At 32.1% G+C, this 18,645-nt stretch overlaps 2 protein-coding genes across 4 annotated transcripts in view; one reads left to right on the forward strand and one right to left on the reverse strand.

Annotated features, from left to right (window-relative positions):
• Positions 1-3,827, forward strand: part of LOC126740403 (ATP-binding cassette sub-family D member) — a 131,943-nt gene extending 128,116 nt beyond the window's left edge. For all 3 annotated transcript variants that reach the window (XM_050446418.1, XM_050446416.1, XM_050446417.1), the window contains exons 9-13: positions 819-947; positions 1,008-1,136; positions 1,194-1,404; positions 1,508-1,633; positions 3,066-3,827. In XM_050446418.1, the coding sequence (XP_050302375.1) occupies positions 819-947; positions 1,008-1,136; positions 1,194-1,404; positions 1,508-1,633; positions 3,066-3,255 (785 nt within the window). In that variant the 3' untranslated portion in view covers positions 3,256-3,827. The remainder of the gene's footprint in view (positions 1-818; positions 948-1,007; positions 1,137-1,193; positions 1,405-1,507; positions 1,634-3,065) is intronic.
• A 4,499-nt stretch (positions 3,828-8,326) lies between these two features.
• LOC126740404 (choline/ethanolamine kinase) overlaps positions 8,327-18,645 on the reverse strand; it is a 41,694-nt gene continuing 31,375 nt past the window's right edge. Inside the window, exons 6-9 of the mRNA XM_050446419.1 lie at positions 17,369-17,493; positions 17,156-17,306; positions 16,954-17,098; positions 8,327-9,494 (exon numbers count right to left, since the gene is read on the reverse strand). Of these exons, the coding sequence (XP_050302376.1) occupies positions 9,393-9,494; positions 16,954-17,098; positions 17,156-17,306; positions 17,369-17,493 (523 nt within the window). The 3' untranslated portion in view covers positions 8,327-9,392. The remainder of the gene's footprint in view (positions 9,495-16,953; positions 17,099-17,155; positions 17,307-17,368; positions 17,494-18,645) is intronic.

Below are 18,645 nucleotides of genomic sequence, written 5' to 3' on the forward strand. Positions count from 1 at the left end.
ATCTTGGACCGTTAACGGAACGTTAAGCTCATCTTCTTTAGTTATTGAAGCCCGAACAGCTTTTTGAGTATCCCGAACATGCCCGAATTCACGAAACTTTGCTTCAACTCGGCTTACCTTGCTTCGGCTCATAGACGACCGATCAGGATGAGTTGCATTAAACAACTGAACCACCTCCTTTTGAGTACGCGACATATCTCCGAAACCAATCATGCACAAGATTTCCTTTCACGTTCTGTTAATTTTCTCATATTTCATACAATAACAGTAGGTAATAAAGTGTAGTGTAATTACTAATTTCACTTTTTGACATTGACAACCACAACTAAAAAACCAAAATGCTAACATTTATTTTAGATAGGTATTTCTTTTATTTTACATTTTATTATCATTTTTTGTTCAAAATTGATTATGTAACCACTATTCATTTGTACCATCTCCTTTGTAAAAAAATGCGTTCTTTCTGATTCTGCATTAAAAAATGGTGGTTTCCATTTAAAAAACATATTGATAGCGTCATATCAACTGTATAATTAATTTTCACCAAGAAAAACCCTAAACCCAATACTAAAATCAACGGGTTCGGGCATTTTTATCCAGAAACGGTCCATTTCATTTTTATTAAATTTATTCGCTACTTTACGGATGCACTGTATAAAATTCAATTAACATAATCGAATAATATAATAAATATAGTTTCGACATAGTTAATATTTTTTTTTTATGAATACGTGTATGTCAACCGGTATTTGTTCTGTATATACTGGACTGCAGGAGCAAGTCTACACGACGATTTTTTATATGTTTATATCTTTTAGGCAAAGTTCATCCTTCGACAAATTTCGAAATCATTTTGAAAAATGTTCCAATTGTGACGCCCAACTGTGACGTAGTATGTCCCTCATTAAGTTTCCAGTTAAAACCAGGACAACATCTGCTTATAACTGGTAATAAAGTTACTAAGATTTATGTGTGGAATCGAAAGTATTGAATTAATATTTTTATAGGGCCCAATGGCTGTGGTAAATCAAGTTTATTCCGCATTTTGAGCGGTTTATGGCCTGTTTACGGTGGTGAGCTCACCACACCGAAAAATTCGATGTTCTATATTCCTCAGAGACCATATATGGTGATAGGTAAAAGTACATTTTAAGTTTTTTCCTAACAATTTTATGCAATGGTTAATTCTGCAGGTAACCTAAGAGACCAAATTATCTATCCAGACACCTACGCGGATATGATCAATAAGCAAGTGACTGAAGATGATCTTAGAAGAATCATGCGGCTGGTTCATCTGGAACACATAGTTGAAAGGGACACTTTCCATGAAATTAAGGACTGGACTGATATATTGTCTGGTGGAGAAAAGCAAAGGATGGCGGTTGCCAGGTTGTTTTATCATAAGTAAGTAGTGTTTAAACATATTTTTAAATTGCATTTCAACATGACGTTTTTCTAGAGAGTAAATTTGGCATTTTTATTTATCTAAAATATCAACTTTTTGTAGACCCAAATATGCGCTTCTGGACGAGTGCACTTCAGCGGTTTCAATCGACGTCGAGAGTCAAATGTACCAATCAGCCATTGATATGGGAATCACACTTTTAACTATTACACACAGGCCGACATTATGGTAAGTTGCATTGCATAGTTTATATTTATATTTTTTCAGTTCGGGTTTTTCATTTTTTTTAGTTCTCAACTATCTCACTTGAGGAAAGTTTTTGCAAAGATTCCCGCATAAATGCATCTGTTACATTAAGAGTGAACATAAAAAAAGCATAGCAAATTTCAACTTTTTTCCCGTTAATAGTAAAAGTGTAATTCATATTAATTCATCTTGTAGGATTTCCAATCTGCCTGGTCACTCGTTTTAATTTTTTTTCCATTTATGCATATTCTATAATATGTGCACTTAAGAAATTTACTCATCATCAAGTGACGAAATTTTAATTTCGTGACGAAATTAATAATTATTTGACGAAATTTTTCATACACTTTTCGTCGGTTTTTCTTGCTAACAAGCGCATCATATTGATATTTTAGTTTTTGCAAACATGGAGACGCCAGCGTGGGACGTAATTTTTAAATTTCGAGCACAACATTAACTTCACATTTCAGTCTTTTTTGCTTTCTAATATTTTTGTTTCCTTTATCCAGAAAAAAAATATTTAAAAATTATTGCGTGTGATTCTTATGTTTCTAATTTTCTTACCTAGCTCATATTCAATTTGTTTGTCAGATTTTAGGTGTCGTTAGTGCTGGATGAAGAACTTCTGGAAGTTGAGTCATATTTATTTATCTTTCAGGATCATATTTTTTTGAAGATCAGGATGATCATTTTCATTTTAAATAACTTCACCAGCATAGGTTCCGAAAATCTCCATTAGCGCCTAAAACAAGTAATAATATGAAAAAACTAATTTGTAATTTGAAAACTTTTGGTGACAGAAGGTACGTTCTCTTATCAGAAATAAGACAAATAATCGGTAAATTCGGATAATTTCTATTACCATGCCTCTTACATGATTGCTGTCTATGACCTAATAAAAAAAATTATTGAATAGTTTTGTATTATTTTTAAATGCACGTAGACGTACCTCAAACCACCTTGCAATGGATTTTCTGCAAGTGATTGACTGTTTGCATCATTGTTTTTTCAGTTAGCTAATAGAAAAACAAATGGTTATTAGTTATGAAACAGTTTTGTCTTATCTTAAAAATCTACATCACCTACATCAGCTTATCTTGAATCCAGTGACCTTGAATCAATATGTGTGATTCTAAAACTTTCAAAATATTTTAGCTGTATTAAAGTTTATTATGATGCACTAAACGTCTCTTAGAGACCAAATTCAAATACGTAAGTCACTAATTACCAAACCACCATATACTTATGACTAAGAATAATGACTTCTACGTAGGTCTCTTTGAGATAATGGACGAGTTCTTTCAATATGTGAACCAAGACACAAAATTAAATTTAATATTTTAAAAATAATTTCATCAGAATAAACTGCCATCTAGAAAATAGATTTTTTTTTAAAGCTTAACCTTTGTTCCAGGAAATTCCACAGTCATATTTTACAATTCGACGGACAAGGCTACTGGGAATTTTCAGAACTGAACTGCACCAGCCGACTAGACTTAAAGAAAGAGAAAGATTTACTTTTGGAACAACCAAAGAGTGAAGAACGCGACAAAAGGTTAAAAGAAATTAATATGGAACTTGGAGAAGACGATACTTCTTTATAATTAAGAGAAAAGCCTTGCTAAACCAATACAGATTTTACCTGAAGCCTCTCATTAGAGAGGTTTAGGGTGCGTTTAATCTTTTAACTATTCCATCCTTTATTATTTGTTTGTATATATATGATATAATAGTTATAAAGCAATATAAAAAGAACATTTTACAACTTTATATTACAACAAACTGTACATAACATGAGTATGTAGTTATTTACTGAACAAGACCAGGTATCAATTATAAATTCAACTTGCCAGTAACATTTTTTGGATTAAGTATTTATAAATAGTTATAGGTTATTGATCAGTAATTTGTGATTAAAAAATATAACAGGCGAGTGATAATTTTAAGTTTATTTCCGAGCATATTACTATGTTATTTTTAAAATACTTTTGAAATAATAATTAAGAACTACTTGTGATTTATTGGGTAAATATAAAGTTGTTATTCGTGTACTGTCTTTTATAGTATCAAAAAGTTGTGATTCTTTGTTTTTAGTCATATACTCTTATTTTTAACAAATCAAATATATTATGTAGAAAATTCTTAAGGAAAAATTATTAAATGTATTATTATTAAAGCTATTTTTCTGATTTATCTCATTAAACTTAAGGCTATTAGTTGAAGAACAGGTGGTATGTACATACATTGTAGCGTCAATAATACAACGTTTTAATGCAATAATTTTTTATTGAAATCAGCTAAGCGCCTTCGGTCTGTTAGACCATCTTCAGACCCGCTCTGTGACAACAAACAACAAGGTTATGGAGTGACAAATATAACAAAATTACTTATTTGTTAAAGAGTTCACAGAAAACACATTACATAACAGGGCCCGCAAAATACATGACATTAATTGATGTAAAAACAAATTAAAATTGAAACGCTTATTTAAAATCAATTAAAAACTAAAAATGAGACATTCCAATTTTATTTGTTCTAATGATGAATTATCATTACTTAGTAGACGCTTGCATTTTTTTCTAAAAACCCTAATTGATAAAAAATAACTTGAAAATTATTCGACCGAAATAGATAATGGATATTGTCACCAATATTAATGAAATGTAAATCACAGTAAAGTCTTGGCTTTTTCAAATTCTCAAGCAACGGCTTAATAAACTAAGTAAACTTCTGCATCCCTCAAAAACCAGAACAGTTCGCGTTGGCTTAAAAAATAAAATTAAAGATAATAATCTGGTTATTTCCAAAGATGATAAATGTACTTGTTTAGTCATTATCGATAAACTAACATATTTTCAAAAGGTAGAAAATTTGAAGCGTTTTTCCCGTTAATTAAGTTGTGGATTAATTACTTGCGTCCACCAAAAATAGCCAACTAATTTATTTACACACCTACACTACTAAACTCAATCACTTACGACTACTAGAAATATTAATTTACACCGTATTTATTTACTACTATTTATATCCGATTTGAATATCGCGCCAATATTCAGAACCTAGCTGCACTGAATTATCAACCGACTGATATCCACGATTCCGGAAGATTCACTGACATTCGTCTTTTGGATTGACATCATAGGCGTCCTTCATTTCATCGCAGGCATCTTGAAAGAAAATGCGCATTTGATTATGAAAGACATTCATTCTTCTACGCATCTCTCCGACGTAATCCTCTCCGGTAAAATCGGTTCCTGGCGGGCAACCAAACTTCAGATCGTATGGGAGACGGAGTTGCCTTCCCATCACTATTCGAGCTGGAGACTCCTCGAAGATAGCCGATCGATAACCCAGCAGAAACAAATGAATAAACCTATCTTAGTATCTTTGCTGGCTGGAGACTACCGATGGCCAGATACCGATTAATAGTTCTATTCATTCGTTTCATCATGTCATCTGACTACAGGTGGAATGCAGGTAGTTCTCGTTTTCTTGATTCCAAGCGTTCTGTAAATCTTCTGAAACAAGCTGGATTCGAAACCTCGTTCTTTTTCCTCAGATCCATTCTTTTATTCAAGCATCGGCGACAGTAAAAGCTTCTTGGTGGCGTAGGGGGTCCAAGGGTAATCCTCAAACCATTTGCTGCAATAGTCTATAACGATCACTACACAGTGTGGTGACTTTAACTGGAATAAATTCAGTCAAAACTAATAAAAATTTATCTCGCAAAATTCCTGAGACCCGTCGATTTTTGTTTATTTTTTTTCACATTTCAAGATAGTTTTTGTATTTTTTCTTACGTGCCTTATATCCGAGTCAGTTCGATCCAGATTTGTATGATGAAAGAATCTGGATGCAACAAGATGGTGCTTCCACACATTATGCCCGTAATGTACGCCAGTATTTAGATGACAATTTTTCAAACAGATGGATTGGTAGAAGGGGTGCAATCGAGTGGCCGGCACGTTCTCCCGATCTCACCCCACTTGATTTTTTTCTGTGGGGACATTTGAAAAGTCAAATTTATATGAGCAAACCAGGAAACCTAGACGAACTCAAAGAACGTATTAGGCAAGAAATCCGACAAATATCTCCAGAAGTGTTAGAAAATGTCAGAACTCATTTTGAGCATCTTATACATTAAACGCAACTTTTAATAATTTAATGTTTTTTTTTCGTATTTCTCCTTTACATAATCACAAAAGTAAATAGAGCAATCTAATCAAGAAAAAGGACTCTTTTCAATGAGAGTTTAAAAAAATTGGCTTTCCATTTGAAAAAAAAATAGTTTGGGTTAATTTGGACCCTCCCTGTAGGTGAAAAAATACAAAAACTATCTTGAAATGCGAAAAAAATAAACAAAAATCGACAGGTCTCAGGAATTTTGCGAGACAAAATTTGATTAGTTTTAATTGAATTTATTCCAGTTAAAGTCACCACACTGTATACTTATTACTTGCTGCACATACAACGCATTTCCCGCACCAATCACTTACGTCTGCCTTGCTATTGATCCAGTAAAATATTTCTTTTACTTTTCACAGGGTTTTTGTATGGAGTCGTTACTCCAAGATGTCCTCCTGAAACATTGGCATGGATTTTCTCCAGCAACTCCAAAATCTGACATTTAGGTAGACCGAAATTCTTTTTTCTTTGCCATCGTGGTCAACTACATATATTCCACCGCAAGTCTGTCTTCCAAAATTAGGCAGTTCCACTGTGCCCAGTATAACTTGACAAATAGTGGCAACTTTTTCCCAAGTTGGCTTTTTCCATTTCTTTATCCATGTTAGGACTATCTGAATATCGGGATCTGCATCTTGATCTTTTATAAGATTCCCATTTTGCTAATTTTCATCGACAATGGTGGTTCTTAGCAAACTGAGCCTTCTCCTCTGCCTGCTGACAATGATTGCAGTCCTCTGGACAGGGTCTTCTTGATAGGGCATCTGGATTTGCACAGTCTCCCTGCTCGGTGTTTTATTTTAAAAGCATTTTTGATTTTTTTATTTTATGAGCTAAAACTTTTCACAGCTATGCAAAAATGAATTAGTAAAATGTATGACCATCCAATGAGAATCATAGCAGCAATGTTTTACAAAAATCATCGTTAAAATTTACAATCACAGTTACAAAGTTAAACTTATTTTTTAATGATTCGTCGCCATTTTTGTCATGATTTTTTTATTAATTGGTTGAGGTTCTTGAAATCTAGATACTGTATGTGTGTAAGTGAACACTGTGCATAATTATGTGCTTGTGTTTGTCAAGGCTAATCTGAGCCAATACTGCACTCACTGTGACTTGCACGATTATCCAAACAGACAAATGGATAACATTGTCCGAGGTTCAGGCTTGCGAGGTTTAGAAGTGGTACTGGGTATCTGGGCTTGTTATTCTTTAATGTTCTTCCATCCAAAGGTCGCTCTTTGGAAACAAATGCTTTCAAGAAGCCTCTGGAAGCGTTTTTTCTTGCTTTACTTATTTAAAAAATTTGAAAAAAGAGGAAATGTTTCGATAGCCCACAAGCAAGGAAGACCAAGAAAGTTGTCCAAAAGGGCTATGAAGGTAATGAAAAGACTATCGATGAACGACTCAAAGAAAACTTCTATATATATTTCTGGAGAAATGAGTGAAATGGGGATTTCTGTGTCTGCTCGCACAGAAAGCTCACACTCTTGAAATTTGCACGAGATCATCTTACCTGGTCTCACCAAAATTGGAATACTGTATTGTTTAGTGACGAAAGTAAGTTTTAATTATTTGGGAGTGACGGAAGAAGTTATGTTCGGCGACCAAAAGGTACAAGGTACAGCCACAAATACCAAATGCCTACGGTAAAACATGGTGGTGGAAGCGTAATGGTGTGAGGTTGTTTCTCCCGATCAGGTGTTGGCCCCCTGGTTAAAATTGATGGAATAATAGACCGTTTTCTATACAAAGACATATTGGAGAACAACATGTTGCCTTATGCTGAGGAGGAAATGCCATTGAGATGGTTGTTTCAGCAAGACAACGACCCTAAACACAAGTCCCAATTTGTGAAAAACTGGTTAAATGAACAGAGTATTGCTTTAATGGATTGGCCTTCACAGTCCCCAGATCTGAATCCCATAGAGAATTTATGGGATCGTTTGGACAGGAGGATTCGATTTCAAACAAGGCTCAACTGTGGGAAATACTGCAAACTGAGTGGGCTGCCATTTCCAGTGAAGACTGTGCAAGACTTGTCGATTCTATGCCACGAAGATGTGGAGAAGTAACAAATTCGGAGGGATATGCCAGAAAAAATTAGCAGATTTTGATTTAGATGTAATTTATATAAATAACTTTCTTCAGTTTCCAAACTTGTGGCCAAAAAAATATTAATTTTATTTCATGTTCTTTTTATTTCAAATTAATATGTTAAGTTAGGTAATATATTATATATACTTTATCAAAATATGAGTAACTTTATTATAGTTCCTGGTTTCTTAAAAAAAATACAAATTAAAAAAGTTTCCATAATTTTGGCCACCACTGTATAAGTAGGTTGATTTGATAAATAACGTATTTTTCACTTCTTAAGTTATTTAATCTTTTTAGTAGGGTTCCTTCGGAGGATATACTTAGGGGTATAGAATGAAAATTTTAATTTCCATTTACCGTAAATCGCGTAGTGTAAATAAAACTAGGTTGTTTATTATTATTTATTTATTTAATATAACTATAAACACAAAATCGAACACTAAAAATACATAGACTAAGAACCAACGGCTATAGTCTTAAATGCATTAAAATTCAGGCCTCCAGCCTGAAAAGTTAAGTACATTTCTAGCTCTGTAATTCTACTAATAATAAAATAATAATAATGAGTGTAATTTGCACCATTCAGTTGTAATAAATGCTTTGCAAAAATTAGGTATAAAAACAATATAAAAATCATACAAATATTAACTTGCACTACATAAAAAAAGATAAAATATAGGAGTTTTACTAATAATAAGATTTTAAAATGTCATAAATATATAAAATAATAGGAAAATGATTATGGTTGCAATACTTAAAAAAAACTTTTACCCCGTTTAACCTTAATATAAAATAGTATCAGATAATGTACTTTTTGGCTGTAGAAATCTTAATACCTACAGTAGATACATCGAAAATAATACTTAATATGAGACTTTTGGGTGCAAAATCTAAATAAATTTGTGTGCAGTATATTCGGAAAAAGGAATCACACCAACAATACGAGAGAGACTAAGAGTGTTTGTAAAAGTTACGTCCATCTTCACTCTAAAGTCTTTCACTAGCGATTTGGCTATAGATTAATAGTCGTAACTTCGCCCAAACTTTGAGCTTAACCCTAGTACCTAAATATATCGACATAAAATATCACAATCCGTGATTTTCTTTTCACATAACTCACAGTCAAGTCATTACAATTAGATCAAAGCTTATATTGAAAGTATGTTATATATAGACTCCTTTTGATTAGATCTCAAATCATTATTCGATGAATATTGCAATTTTTGCTCTGACCGAGCTACCCTAGTTGCTCTAGAAGTTTACCTAACTAAGAATACTTTATAACTGGTTACTGAGCAATCCTCCACGGCTTATTGTCTCCTTCGCTGTAAATCGGGCAACCAATCATGTATCTTTTTGGTTCATTGATAGGTAACTTCTTTGGCAAATCGAATCTCTTCAGAAGAAGAGGGAAAACTCATAGAGTATTCCTAATCTGTTAAGTCGACTCAGTTCAGTCGAGGGAGAGGCATTCAACCTTTCTCTTAATTTGCATGTTGCAGCTTAAACGCTCCTTCAGTTGGAAGTATGCTTGGAGGCGAGAGCAGCCGAATTCCTGAAATAAATAGAAATTATGATAAAAAAGGACTAGTTAATCTGGAATGCTTTGTTGTGACTTTTGGTCATAACATATTTTGGTCACAATAAAAAAAGGCAAAGAACACGGTTGAATTCGGTTTTAATTTCCTTTAATGAAAATATTTGAGTTTATTAGAAAATGAATTTCGTACTATCAGAATATGAGTATGGCTTTGTATCTTGCGGGTTCACTGAGTTGGTTATATATGACTTGACTTTGACTTGTCACAACAAATTTGACGTTATACTTTTACTCCATAGCATTGAAACGCCCTGAAACTGATAGATAGTATTGCCTTACTCGCGTATCTTCTTTTTGTACAAATGGAGTTAACTTAGTATTTATATTAGTCATTTTTTTTAAATTTTACTCCATATTACTTGAGGCGGGTCATTCCAAAGTGCGTCTTGTCCACTTTTTTTCAAAATTGAGTTTGATACCTATTAAAAAATATACGTTGACATTTTGCAGCTGAAACACATAATTTTCGTCCAAATTGCTTCTAATCCCATTAAAAATGCATTCATATTTTGCGTGTTATTTCAAAGCGAGTCATATCCAACTAACCAATCACAAAGTCGGATTTTAAAGCGCGCGAAATCTAACGTGGACATTATTGTTATTGTAGTTATAATGACGTCTTTGTTGTGGTACGTTTTTTATTCCTATCGTCATTAATATTTGTAACTTTTTATGCGAGTAAGACGTTAGCAGAGTGTGTGTCATTTGTAAAATTTAATAATGGCGGAAGAAACAATTAAAGCTGTACCACGTGGTAGAGGACGAAAAAAAATATCCGATCCAAATTTGTGGGAAAAGAATATTAAAAAAGAAAAGAAGTAAGGCTTGTTATTCCTAGTTTTTTGTTGTTTTTTTTTTGGCTACATTATTAATTTGGTTAAGGGTTATTAGTTATTGTTAGGTCTTTTCAGTTAAGATTTTTTTCAACTTGTGTTTCTTTTTAGGTATTCTGCGAATAAACCACCGGTTTACCCGACTTGTAATCACTCCACCAAAGCTACTTATCGATGTCATTCGCTAAAAATGATAGACGTGAAACATTTTCATGAAAGATTCTACGAAGTTAAGAAAAAACAGGTACAAGATGCATTTATTTTGAAATATATTTATATAAGAAACCCAAAACGTGACAGAGCTACAAAACCAACCTCATCAAGAAAACAAATTACAATAAATTATTTTGTCAAAGTGTAAAATACTGATAAGTTCCATATACAGGTCTGTCAAAAAAATTTTTAGGCATTTTACATGCAACAAAGAGCAGAGTTCAAAGGGTTGCTAATCGCTATATTAAAACTGGTAAAATGCCTGTTGAAAAAAGAGGTGGCGCTAGATTAAAGGAATTAAATATAGTGAAAAGGAACTCTGTGAAGGCTTTTATTGAAAGATTAAAAGGTGTAGAGAGTCATTACTGTAGAGGTAAAAGTATGAGACAGTACCTTTCTTGTGATCTTTCTATTAAAAAAATAATGGACATGTACAATAATACTGCGCCCAATAACCCGCTTTGGGTCACCAGTTACCAATGCTTGCTCAAAATGTATCTCGCTATCAGAGCAAATAAAGACAACAAAAGATGTTAATCTAAAAAACCAACTTATTATTGAAAAAAGGGTACATAAGTTGCGCAGTAAAACATTTTATGACTTTTTGAAGAAAGAGAAAGATGGGATGTTGACTTTCTCCTATGACTGTCAAAAAAATTTAGTAAATCCAAAAGTACCTGATCAAGTAGCACATTACAGTAGGCAACTATATACTTATAATTTTTCTGTTGTAAAAGAGACGTCTTCTTCTCAATTAACAAAAACAAACGTATTTTCGTTCACCTGGATAGAGCACGAATACCAAAAAAGCTCAAATGAAATCGCGTCTGCAGAATTTTACTTGCTTTTATTTATTGATATGAACAACATTAAGAAACTAAGACTTTGTGCAGACGGATGCGGAGGACAAAATGGAAACTCAGTAATGGTTGGCATGTTGGTCTACTATTTGAGTAAAATTTCTTCAATTTCTTTAAAAGAAATTGAATTAGTTTTTCCAGTCAGGGGTCACTCTTTTTTACCATCCGACCGTGTGTTTGGCAGAATAGAGAAAAAATTAAGAAACATGCCTACTAGAACAAACCCAAACACCTATATAGAACTCTTTGCAGAAAAAGCAACAGTTTTTAAATTAGAAGATTGTCAGGTACGAGATTGGCGAAAAACAGATAAGCGATAAAGAGTGTTTTAAAGGAGTGCAGTCGTGGCATTTTAAAATATCTCAATGTAAGAGGATCATTCTTACGAAGAACAAGAAAGGAGATGTGACAGTGCGAGGAGAGGAATTCTATAGAAGTGATCTTGGCAAGTCTGCGAGTCTATGGAAGCGCGGAAAAAATAGTTCCAACATAAGTCTTTACAATCTTCCAAAAGGAGTGCCCATGAAACCTGCGAAAGTTAAAGATATTCAAACCTTATTGAGCTCTCATTTTGGTGACCAGTGGATGGACAATTCTGAGTGTGAGTTTTTTATAAACTTAATGGAAAGCTGTATTACATCGGAAGAAAGAATGGAAAACTCTGATACTATCCAAGAGGAAGAAGATGATAACTTTTGCCAATTATCAGAGGAGCCTAAAGACCTTAATATTTAGTTTTTTAAAGCGTTTTTTTGTTAACAACCACTTTTTTTGTTTCTCAGTTGATAAATGAAAATTTGTCATACGAAATAAAATGTTTAATTTAGTTTAATGCTAGCCTTTTGTTTTATTTTGAGTTTAAATAAACAAAAAAAAATATGGGTATAATACTACAAGATTTGTCTAATTTGTTATTCCATAATGCGTCTAATCCACAGCGGTGTTCCAAAATGCATCTTGTCCAAAATTCAATTTTATTTTTAAGGTATTCCAAGCAAAACTGATTTATGGGACAATCTTTGTACATTTTCGAATATCAAAATGTATAATATTAAAGTGTTAATTAAAGCAACAATGCTGGTCAACCTCAACTTATCCGTTTTTTTCAATCTGCCAACAATTCTTCAAAGTAGACAAGAATCACTTTGGAATGACCCGCCTCACTTGATGATAATGTAAATCGTCCAAAAAACTTAAATAAACGAAAATAAAAAAATGGTATTTTGACTGAATATATAATTCAAGTTATAATTTAATCTAAAAAGTAGTAATAGTTATTCTTTGGCTATAACAGGATAAGTGCAAAAAAATATATTAAATTATTCAGAATCTGAGAGAAAAATTAAGAATTTGTGAACAATATAGTGGTATGGACATATTCTAGTATTATACTAAGTTCAAGTTATGTTTTTGTGATGAGGAGTACTATTTTTTCTAACAGAAGACATTCCTGTGTTATGTAAATACATCAAATGTTTATTTAACTTTCAGCTTAGAATAGCTTCCAGTTTTAACTCCCTGGTAATTAGTGTATAGATCCCATAAGTTCGTAAAAGTGCTGGGAAGCTTATTCGATAATACACCCTAGGAGGGTGAAAACTCTGTGATGGAAATACTGTCCAAATTGACATTTCTGTGCATGGCCGTGCAATTTCGGTCTTCTCATATGTTGCTATATTCTACTAGTTTAATTGGTCGACGGATTTTTAATTTTTTCAATATTATTTTAGGTACATTCTTTTCTTTAACAACTTCTTGGCAAGCTTTTAGTGAGTAACTAATACAACTATACAGAATTAAACTTTTGATCAAAGATTATTGAAAATGATCACATCCATAGAATAGAGTTTTGCGAAATAATCATGAATAAATGTAATGCAAACCCACAATTTTTAAGACACTGGAGTATGGAAAGTCACACACAATTTCCCAAGAACTTAAACGCATGGGTAGGAATTGTGGCACGTCAATTGTGGGTCCCTATTTTATTGAGGGCGCACTTACCTCTGAAAAATATTTTTTTCTCAAATAACCATAATGAACAGTAATTGGATTAATAGTTACAGATACAGATGATGCTCTCAAAGATCCTAATCATTAAGATCCATTGACATTCCTTCAGCTGAAGTAAGCAAAAATTTGCTAAAAACCTTAACAAGTTATAAATACAAGGTGTTACAAAATTCGGTGCAAACATTTTAAGAGCGGATTTGAGTCAAAATAAGACTTTTTTCCTATAATCATGTATTCTAAAATGTATCCCTTCAGAGCTAAAGCCCACGGAAATTGCTTGAAGAAAATCGATTATTTGGAACCATAACTGCAGTTATGCGTCAAATCGTCTGAAAATTTGCATGTCCCCGTTTTTTGACTGCTCTTTTCATTTTCCGTCCCAAAAATGGTAAAAATCCAATTTTAGGGGATAATTACAGGACCTTATCCTTCTGATGGTTCCTATCTTATACAGTGCCGGCCAAAAATAGAGAAACTTTTAATTTATTTTCTAATTTAATAATCTATTCAAAATTTTTGTGACTCCATGTATTAAAAATGTTTATCTTAGCCTAAGCCATAAATTCATACCAAAACAGTTTGAATATTTATCACAGGAATGTAAATAGTAAACAATGTTTTTTTTACTTGAGGACATAAATAGAGAAACTTTTTGTATTAAATATTTTAAATTAAATAGGTCTCGTTTGAAGCAGTTCGTTTTCGATTGTGAAGAAGCCTATTTAGTATTAAAATGCCTCGAGGTATAAATTTATCTGAACAAATAAAAAACTTATAATTGAGAAGCACAATGCGGAAGTGAAACAAGTAACAATCGCTAGAGAACTTGATCTTCATAAAAGTGTCATTTGTAAACAAATCAAATTGTGGCAAACTAGAGGCACTACTGCCAGCATCTCTAAGCCAGGTAGACAACATCTGCAACTGACAAGCTAATTAGACGATGTTCTATAAGAAATCCATTTTTCTCCGTCGAAGATATAAAAAAGGCATATCCCAGCATTTCCCTTTCAGTTCGATCTTTTCGAAGACGTTTATGTGACGCCAACTTAAAAGCCAGGAGACCGAAAAAAAAACCTTTCATTTCAACGAAAAATAGACAAATTCGTTTAAGATTCGCAAAAGAACACTTACATTGGACCTATAATCATGGAAAAACGCCAATATTATCTAAACATCTTAATATGCTTCCCTACGCCGAGGATAATTTGCCGTTAATTTGGAAATACCAGCATGATAACGACCCCAAGCACACTTCTAAAATTGTTAAAAATTTCCTAACCTCTCAACAAATTCAAGTTCTGAAGTGGCCAGCTCAAAGTCCAGATTTAAATCCCATCGAGAACTTGTGGGAGCACCTAGACAAAAAAGTTCGACAAAAAAATCCGAATAAGTTCCGAAATAAAGACGAATTATTCCAAGTCCTAAAAGAAGCATGGAGTGAAATTTCCGGAGATATTATACACAATCTTCTTGAATCTATACCAAGACGGTGTAGTGAAGTTGTAAAGAATAACGGTTATGCCACAAAGTATTAGTGTGCTTTTATCCACATTTTGTATTATAACATAATTATGTCATAAAAATAAAAAGTTTCTCCATTTTTGTCCTTAGAGAAAATAAATTTTGTTTGCATATTTTGTAATAAATAATTTGTTTTCAATTTTTTTTTCTAATTATTTTCGTCACTACTAGATATAACCGTAAACATTAATTACAATTACTTCGAATTAGTTTTAATAAGAAAAAAATAAAAATATAAAAAGTTTCTCCACTTTTGGCCGGCACTGTATTTCCGATAAAAAACTTCTAGCGAAAAATCTAGCGACATTATCTAGTTAGCCATGAAAAAATCTAAAATTTTCGTTTCTTGCATTTTTTCGATATAATTAAGCGTTTTCGAGAAAATCGCTGATAAATGAAAAGGCAGCATTATTAAACCCGATTAAACTATCAAATTACAAAAAAAAAAAACAAGTGAGCCGTGACTGCTTTAATTTTTGTCAAATTAAATTAATTTTATCGAAAAAATCCAAAAAACGATAATTTTTTCATGGCTAACATACTAGATTTTCACATTTTCTTGACCGATAACTGTAGTCAGTGTTCCAAATAATCGATTGCCTTTAAGCAATTTGCGCGAGCTGTAGCTCTGAGGAAGTGCTTTTGATGAAAAGTATAATTTTAACTTCAACAATACGCTGCTAAAATATTTGCAATGAATTTTGTATATAATAATACAGTAAGAAGGCGGAGACGTTTTCAAAAACCGCTGGTCAAAATAAAAAAGATTGCCAAAAAGAACAAAGCACTCAATAAAACCCTGCTGTAAGATCTAGAAAAGATCTGCATTTTTTCTATTACAACAAACCATCAAAAAGTAATAATCAATAATGACAAACTACTATGTTTATCCTAAATATTATACTATTTATCCTAAATATAGCAGGAAAACATAACATTCCGAAACATCAAAATTTAAGAACTTTATTTAAATTACATGTGGAGTCATTCTAACCAACAGTCTCTTATTACCATTTACATACTATATGAGGTGTGTGATAAAAGAGTTTTATGAAAGTCTCGGCCCATAAAGTATGTAAAGCAAAAATTGAATACCTGATTTGCTAAAAGTTCTTATACTGCCGAGATAGACGTATTTAAAAAAAAATTGTTAAAGGATCTATATGAATTAACAATCACGACAAAAAGATACTTAGTACTGTAGTAAGCTTTACCCAGGATGGTAAAAATATTTTTCAAAACAAACGGTAATGGAACAGTATAAACCATAAATGGTTTATTGCGGGTTCTATTAAATGAGAAAACTAAACTCTAGTCTTATATCTAATCTATATTGAAGTATGGTATAAGGCTCTAGGTGTTTGTTTAGTTTATCATTTGCTGCCTTTAGCCTTTCACCGAAAAACTAATTGTAGGTAATATTTTTTTAAGACTAGGAGTTTTGACCGATTACATTTTCTACCAGAACTAGCATTTACTAGGATTTTACGTATTTATTTATATAAATGTTTCTACTCGTATGCCAAAGTCGAATCGATTTCTGTAACCTCAAATAAACCGCATGGATGTTAAACATAGATTTTATTAATAAACTGAATAAGCATAACCTACACTAATGTAACTCGTATGATGGTACAAAAATATTTAATTGCTAATACGCCACTTAACAAATCAAATAGTAAAAAGCATCCGAACGTAGATGGAATAATGATAATTCTCGAATATAAGATCATATGCTATTGATTTAGTAAGAACAGTACTAGTAATAAGTACAAGATATTAAAGACTATCTTCACCTAATTGAAAAGCGTGTTAAATTAACTAAAAAATAAATGATTTTAGCGCTTACACTGTTCATCCAATAATGCGCCATCCAAATATTCCAATAATAAATCCAAATAATCGCGAAGGTCAAATATTTATGTTTATTTAGGGATCTTTAAAATAGTAAAAGCTAAGTTTGCTACTCACCCAATATCCAAAGGGAATCTGGGATGTCTCGGCATTTACAAATGCCCACAATGTCCATAAAAGGTGAGAGGCCAACGTGAAGATTTCCACCTCTTTCAAGATTTTCTTCGGGTTTTCTTTTGATCCCCTTGCATGTAGATATGACCTGTAAAATAAGAAATTTATCACAAATTACACGCCATATAAATCAGGTTAAACGTACTTGATAAAAGTTAGCCTCTGTGTCTCACTTGGGTAGTTTGAACGATTTTCCCTGAAGTACGGGTAGTTATCTTCTTTATAGTCATACACCCATTCCATGAAATGATTGGCAATATCAAAACCACGGTAGTTATACGAGCAATATTCAAAATCTGCGAAACGAATTACAAGAAATAAATAAGAAGTCTGTATGTGCAAAATAACAAAGTGTTACCTATTATGACAAGTTCTGGATCTTCCTCTGCGTTATTCTCTTTGTCCTGATCCATGCTCATTAAAATATTGCCTTCTTGCATGTCATTGTGACAGAAAACGACTGGGCTGTTTTCTACTTCCAGTCTGTAAATAAAAGTTTGCATATTTAAAAATTCTTAATATCAATGAAAATTTTGAAATTATTTTTAAAGACTTGAAACCATTATTATAAATGAAATATAAAGTAAAAAAATTACTAAAATATCTCAAGTAGCTTTTAAATTATACAGAAAAACGTCTAAGAATAATAAATGATTTAATAATTTCGAATTTATTCAAGAAACCTCAAAACTGGTGAGCAGAAAAAAGAACAAAACATAATCGTTATGGCGGGCAAAAGTTATTCTAGCTCAGAGTATTATACCCATAAAAATGGTTTCAATAGAGGTTTATCAAATCGTTTACTATTATGTTGCTAAAATTCTAAATTTATTTATATGAACTTGGGGCTTCCAGTTAGTAATTTTAAGCCAACAAATATGAAAGAAATAGAAAATAAGTAAATTATAAAGCCATCATAGTTTGGATTATAATTAAATTTGTAGTCGATTTTCGTCTAAGGATTTCTCTGAAAAAAATCTTCCAACATTTGGTCACTTTTTCAGTTTAATAAATCAAATTAACATTACCTAAGTCCTATAATAGTGAATTCCTCTAATTTATCCCAAGATTGGAAAATTAGTTATAAACCAGAATTTTAATGTAATTTTTGTATCAGGTTTAAAATACAAAACAACTAAATTCGCATGACCACAATCGCATTTAATATTTAAATATTTTTTTAGCAAAAAGACTTTAATGAGCCTTCAAGATGGCTTAAATATTGACCATGTAGTTAGTTATGCTAAATAGTGGTAAAATATATACATTTTGTTTGTCAAATATCACAATAAATCTGAAATATTGAGGCAATACTAAACTTGCGTGCATAGAAATCGGCCCACTGTAAACTTTTGACTTTAAATATATTTTTTTTTTAAATTATCTTCAGATCAAAAAAAGAAATATGCTGTTTGAAAGACAATTTAATATCCTTTAATGTGAGTAGAAATTTATCAAGAAGGCTTATCGTTTATATGCGTAGCAACCGGTAAACAAATGAACCGTGTTTATGTGGTGATTGTAACGAATATAACAAATTTGTCAAATAATAAAATTATTGCGTTTGCAACTGAAATTTGCATATTATTCGTTTTTCATAAACTCAATAGTGTTCAAGCGTGTTAATTTAATGCA

This window comes from Anthonomus grandis, chromosome 9 (genome assembly GCF_022605725.1).
Source record: "Anthonomus grandis grandis chromosome 9, icAntGran1.3, whole genome shotgun sequence".
In the NCBI taxonomy this organism is placed as follows: Eukaryota; Metazoa; Arthropoda; class Insecta; order Coleoptera; family Curculionidae; genus Anthonomus; species Anthonomus grandis.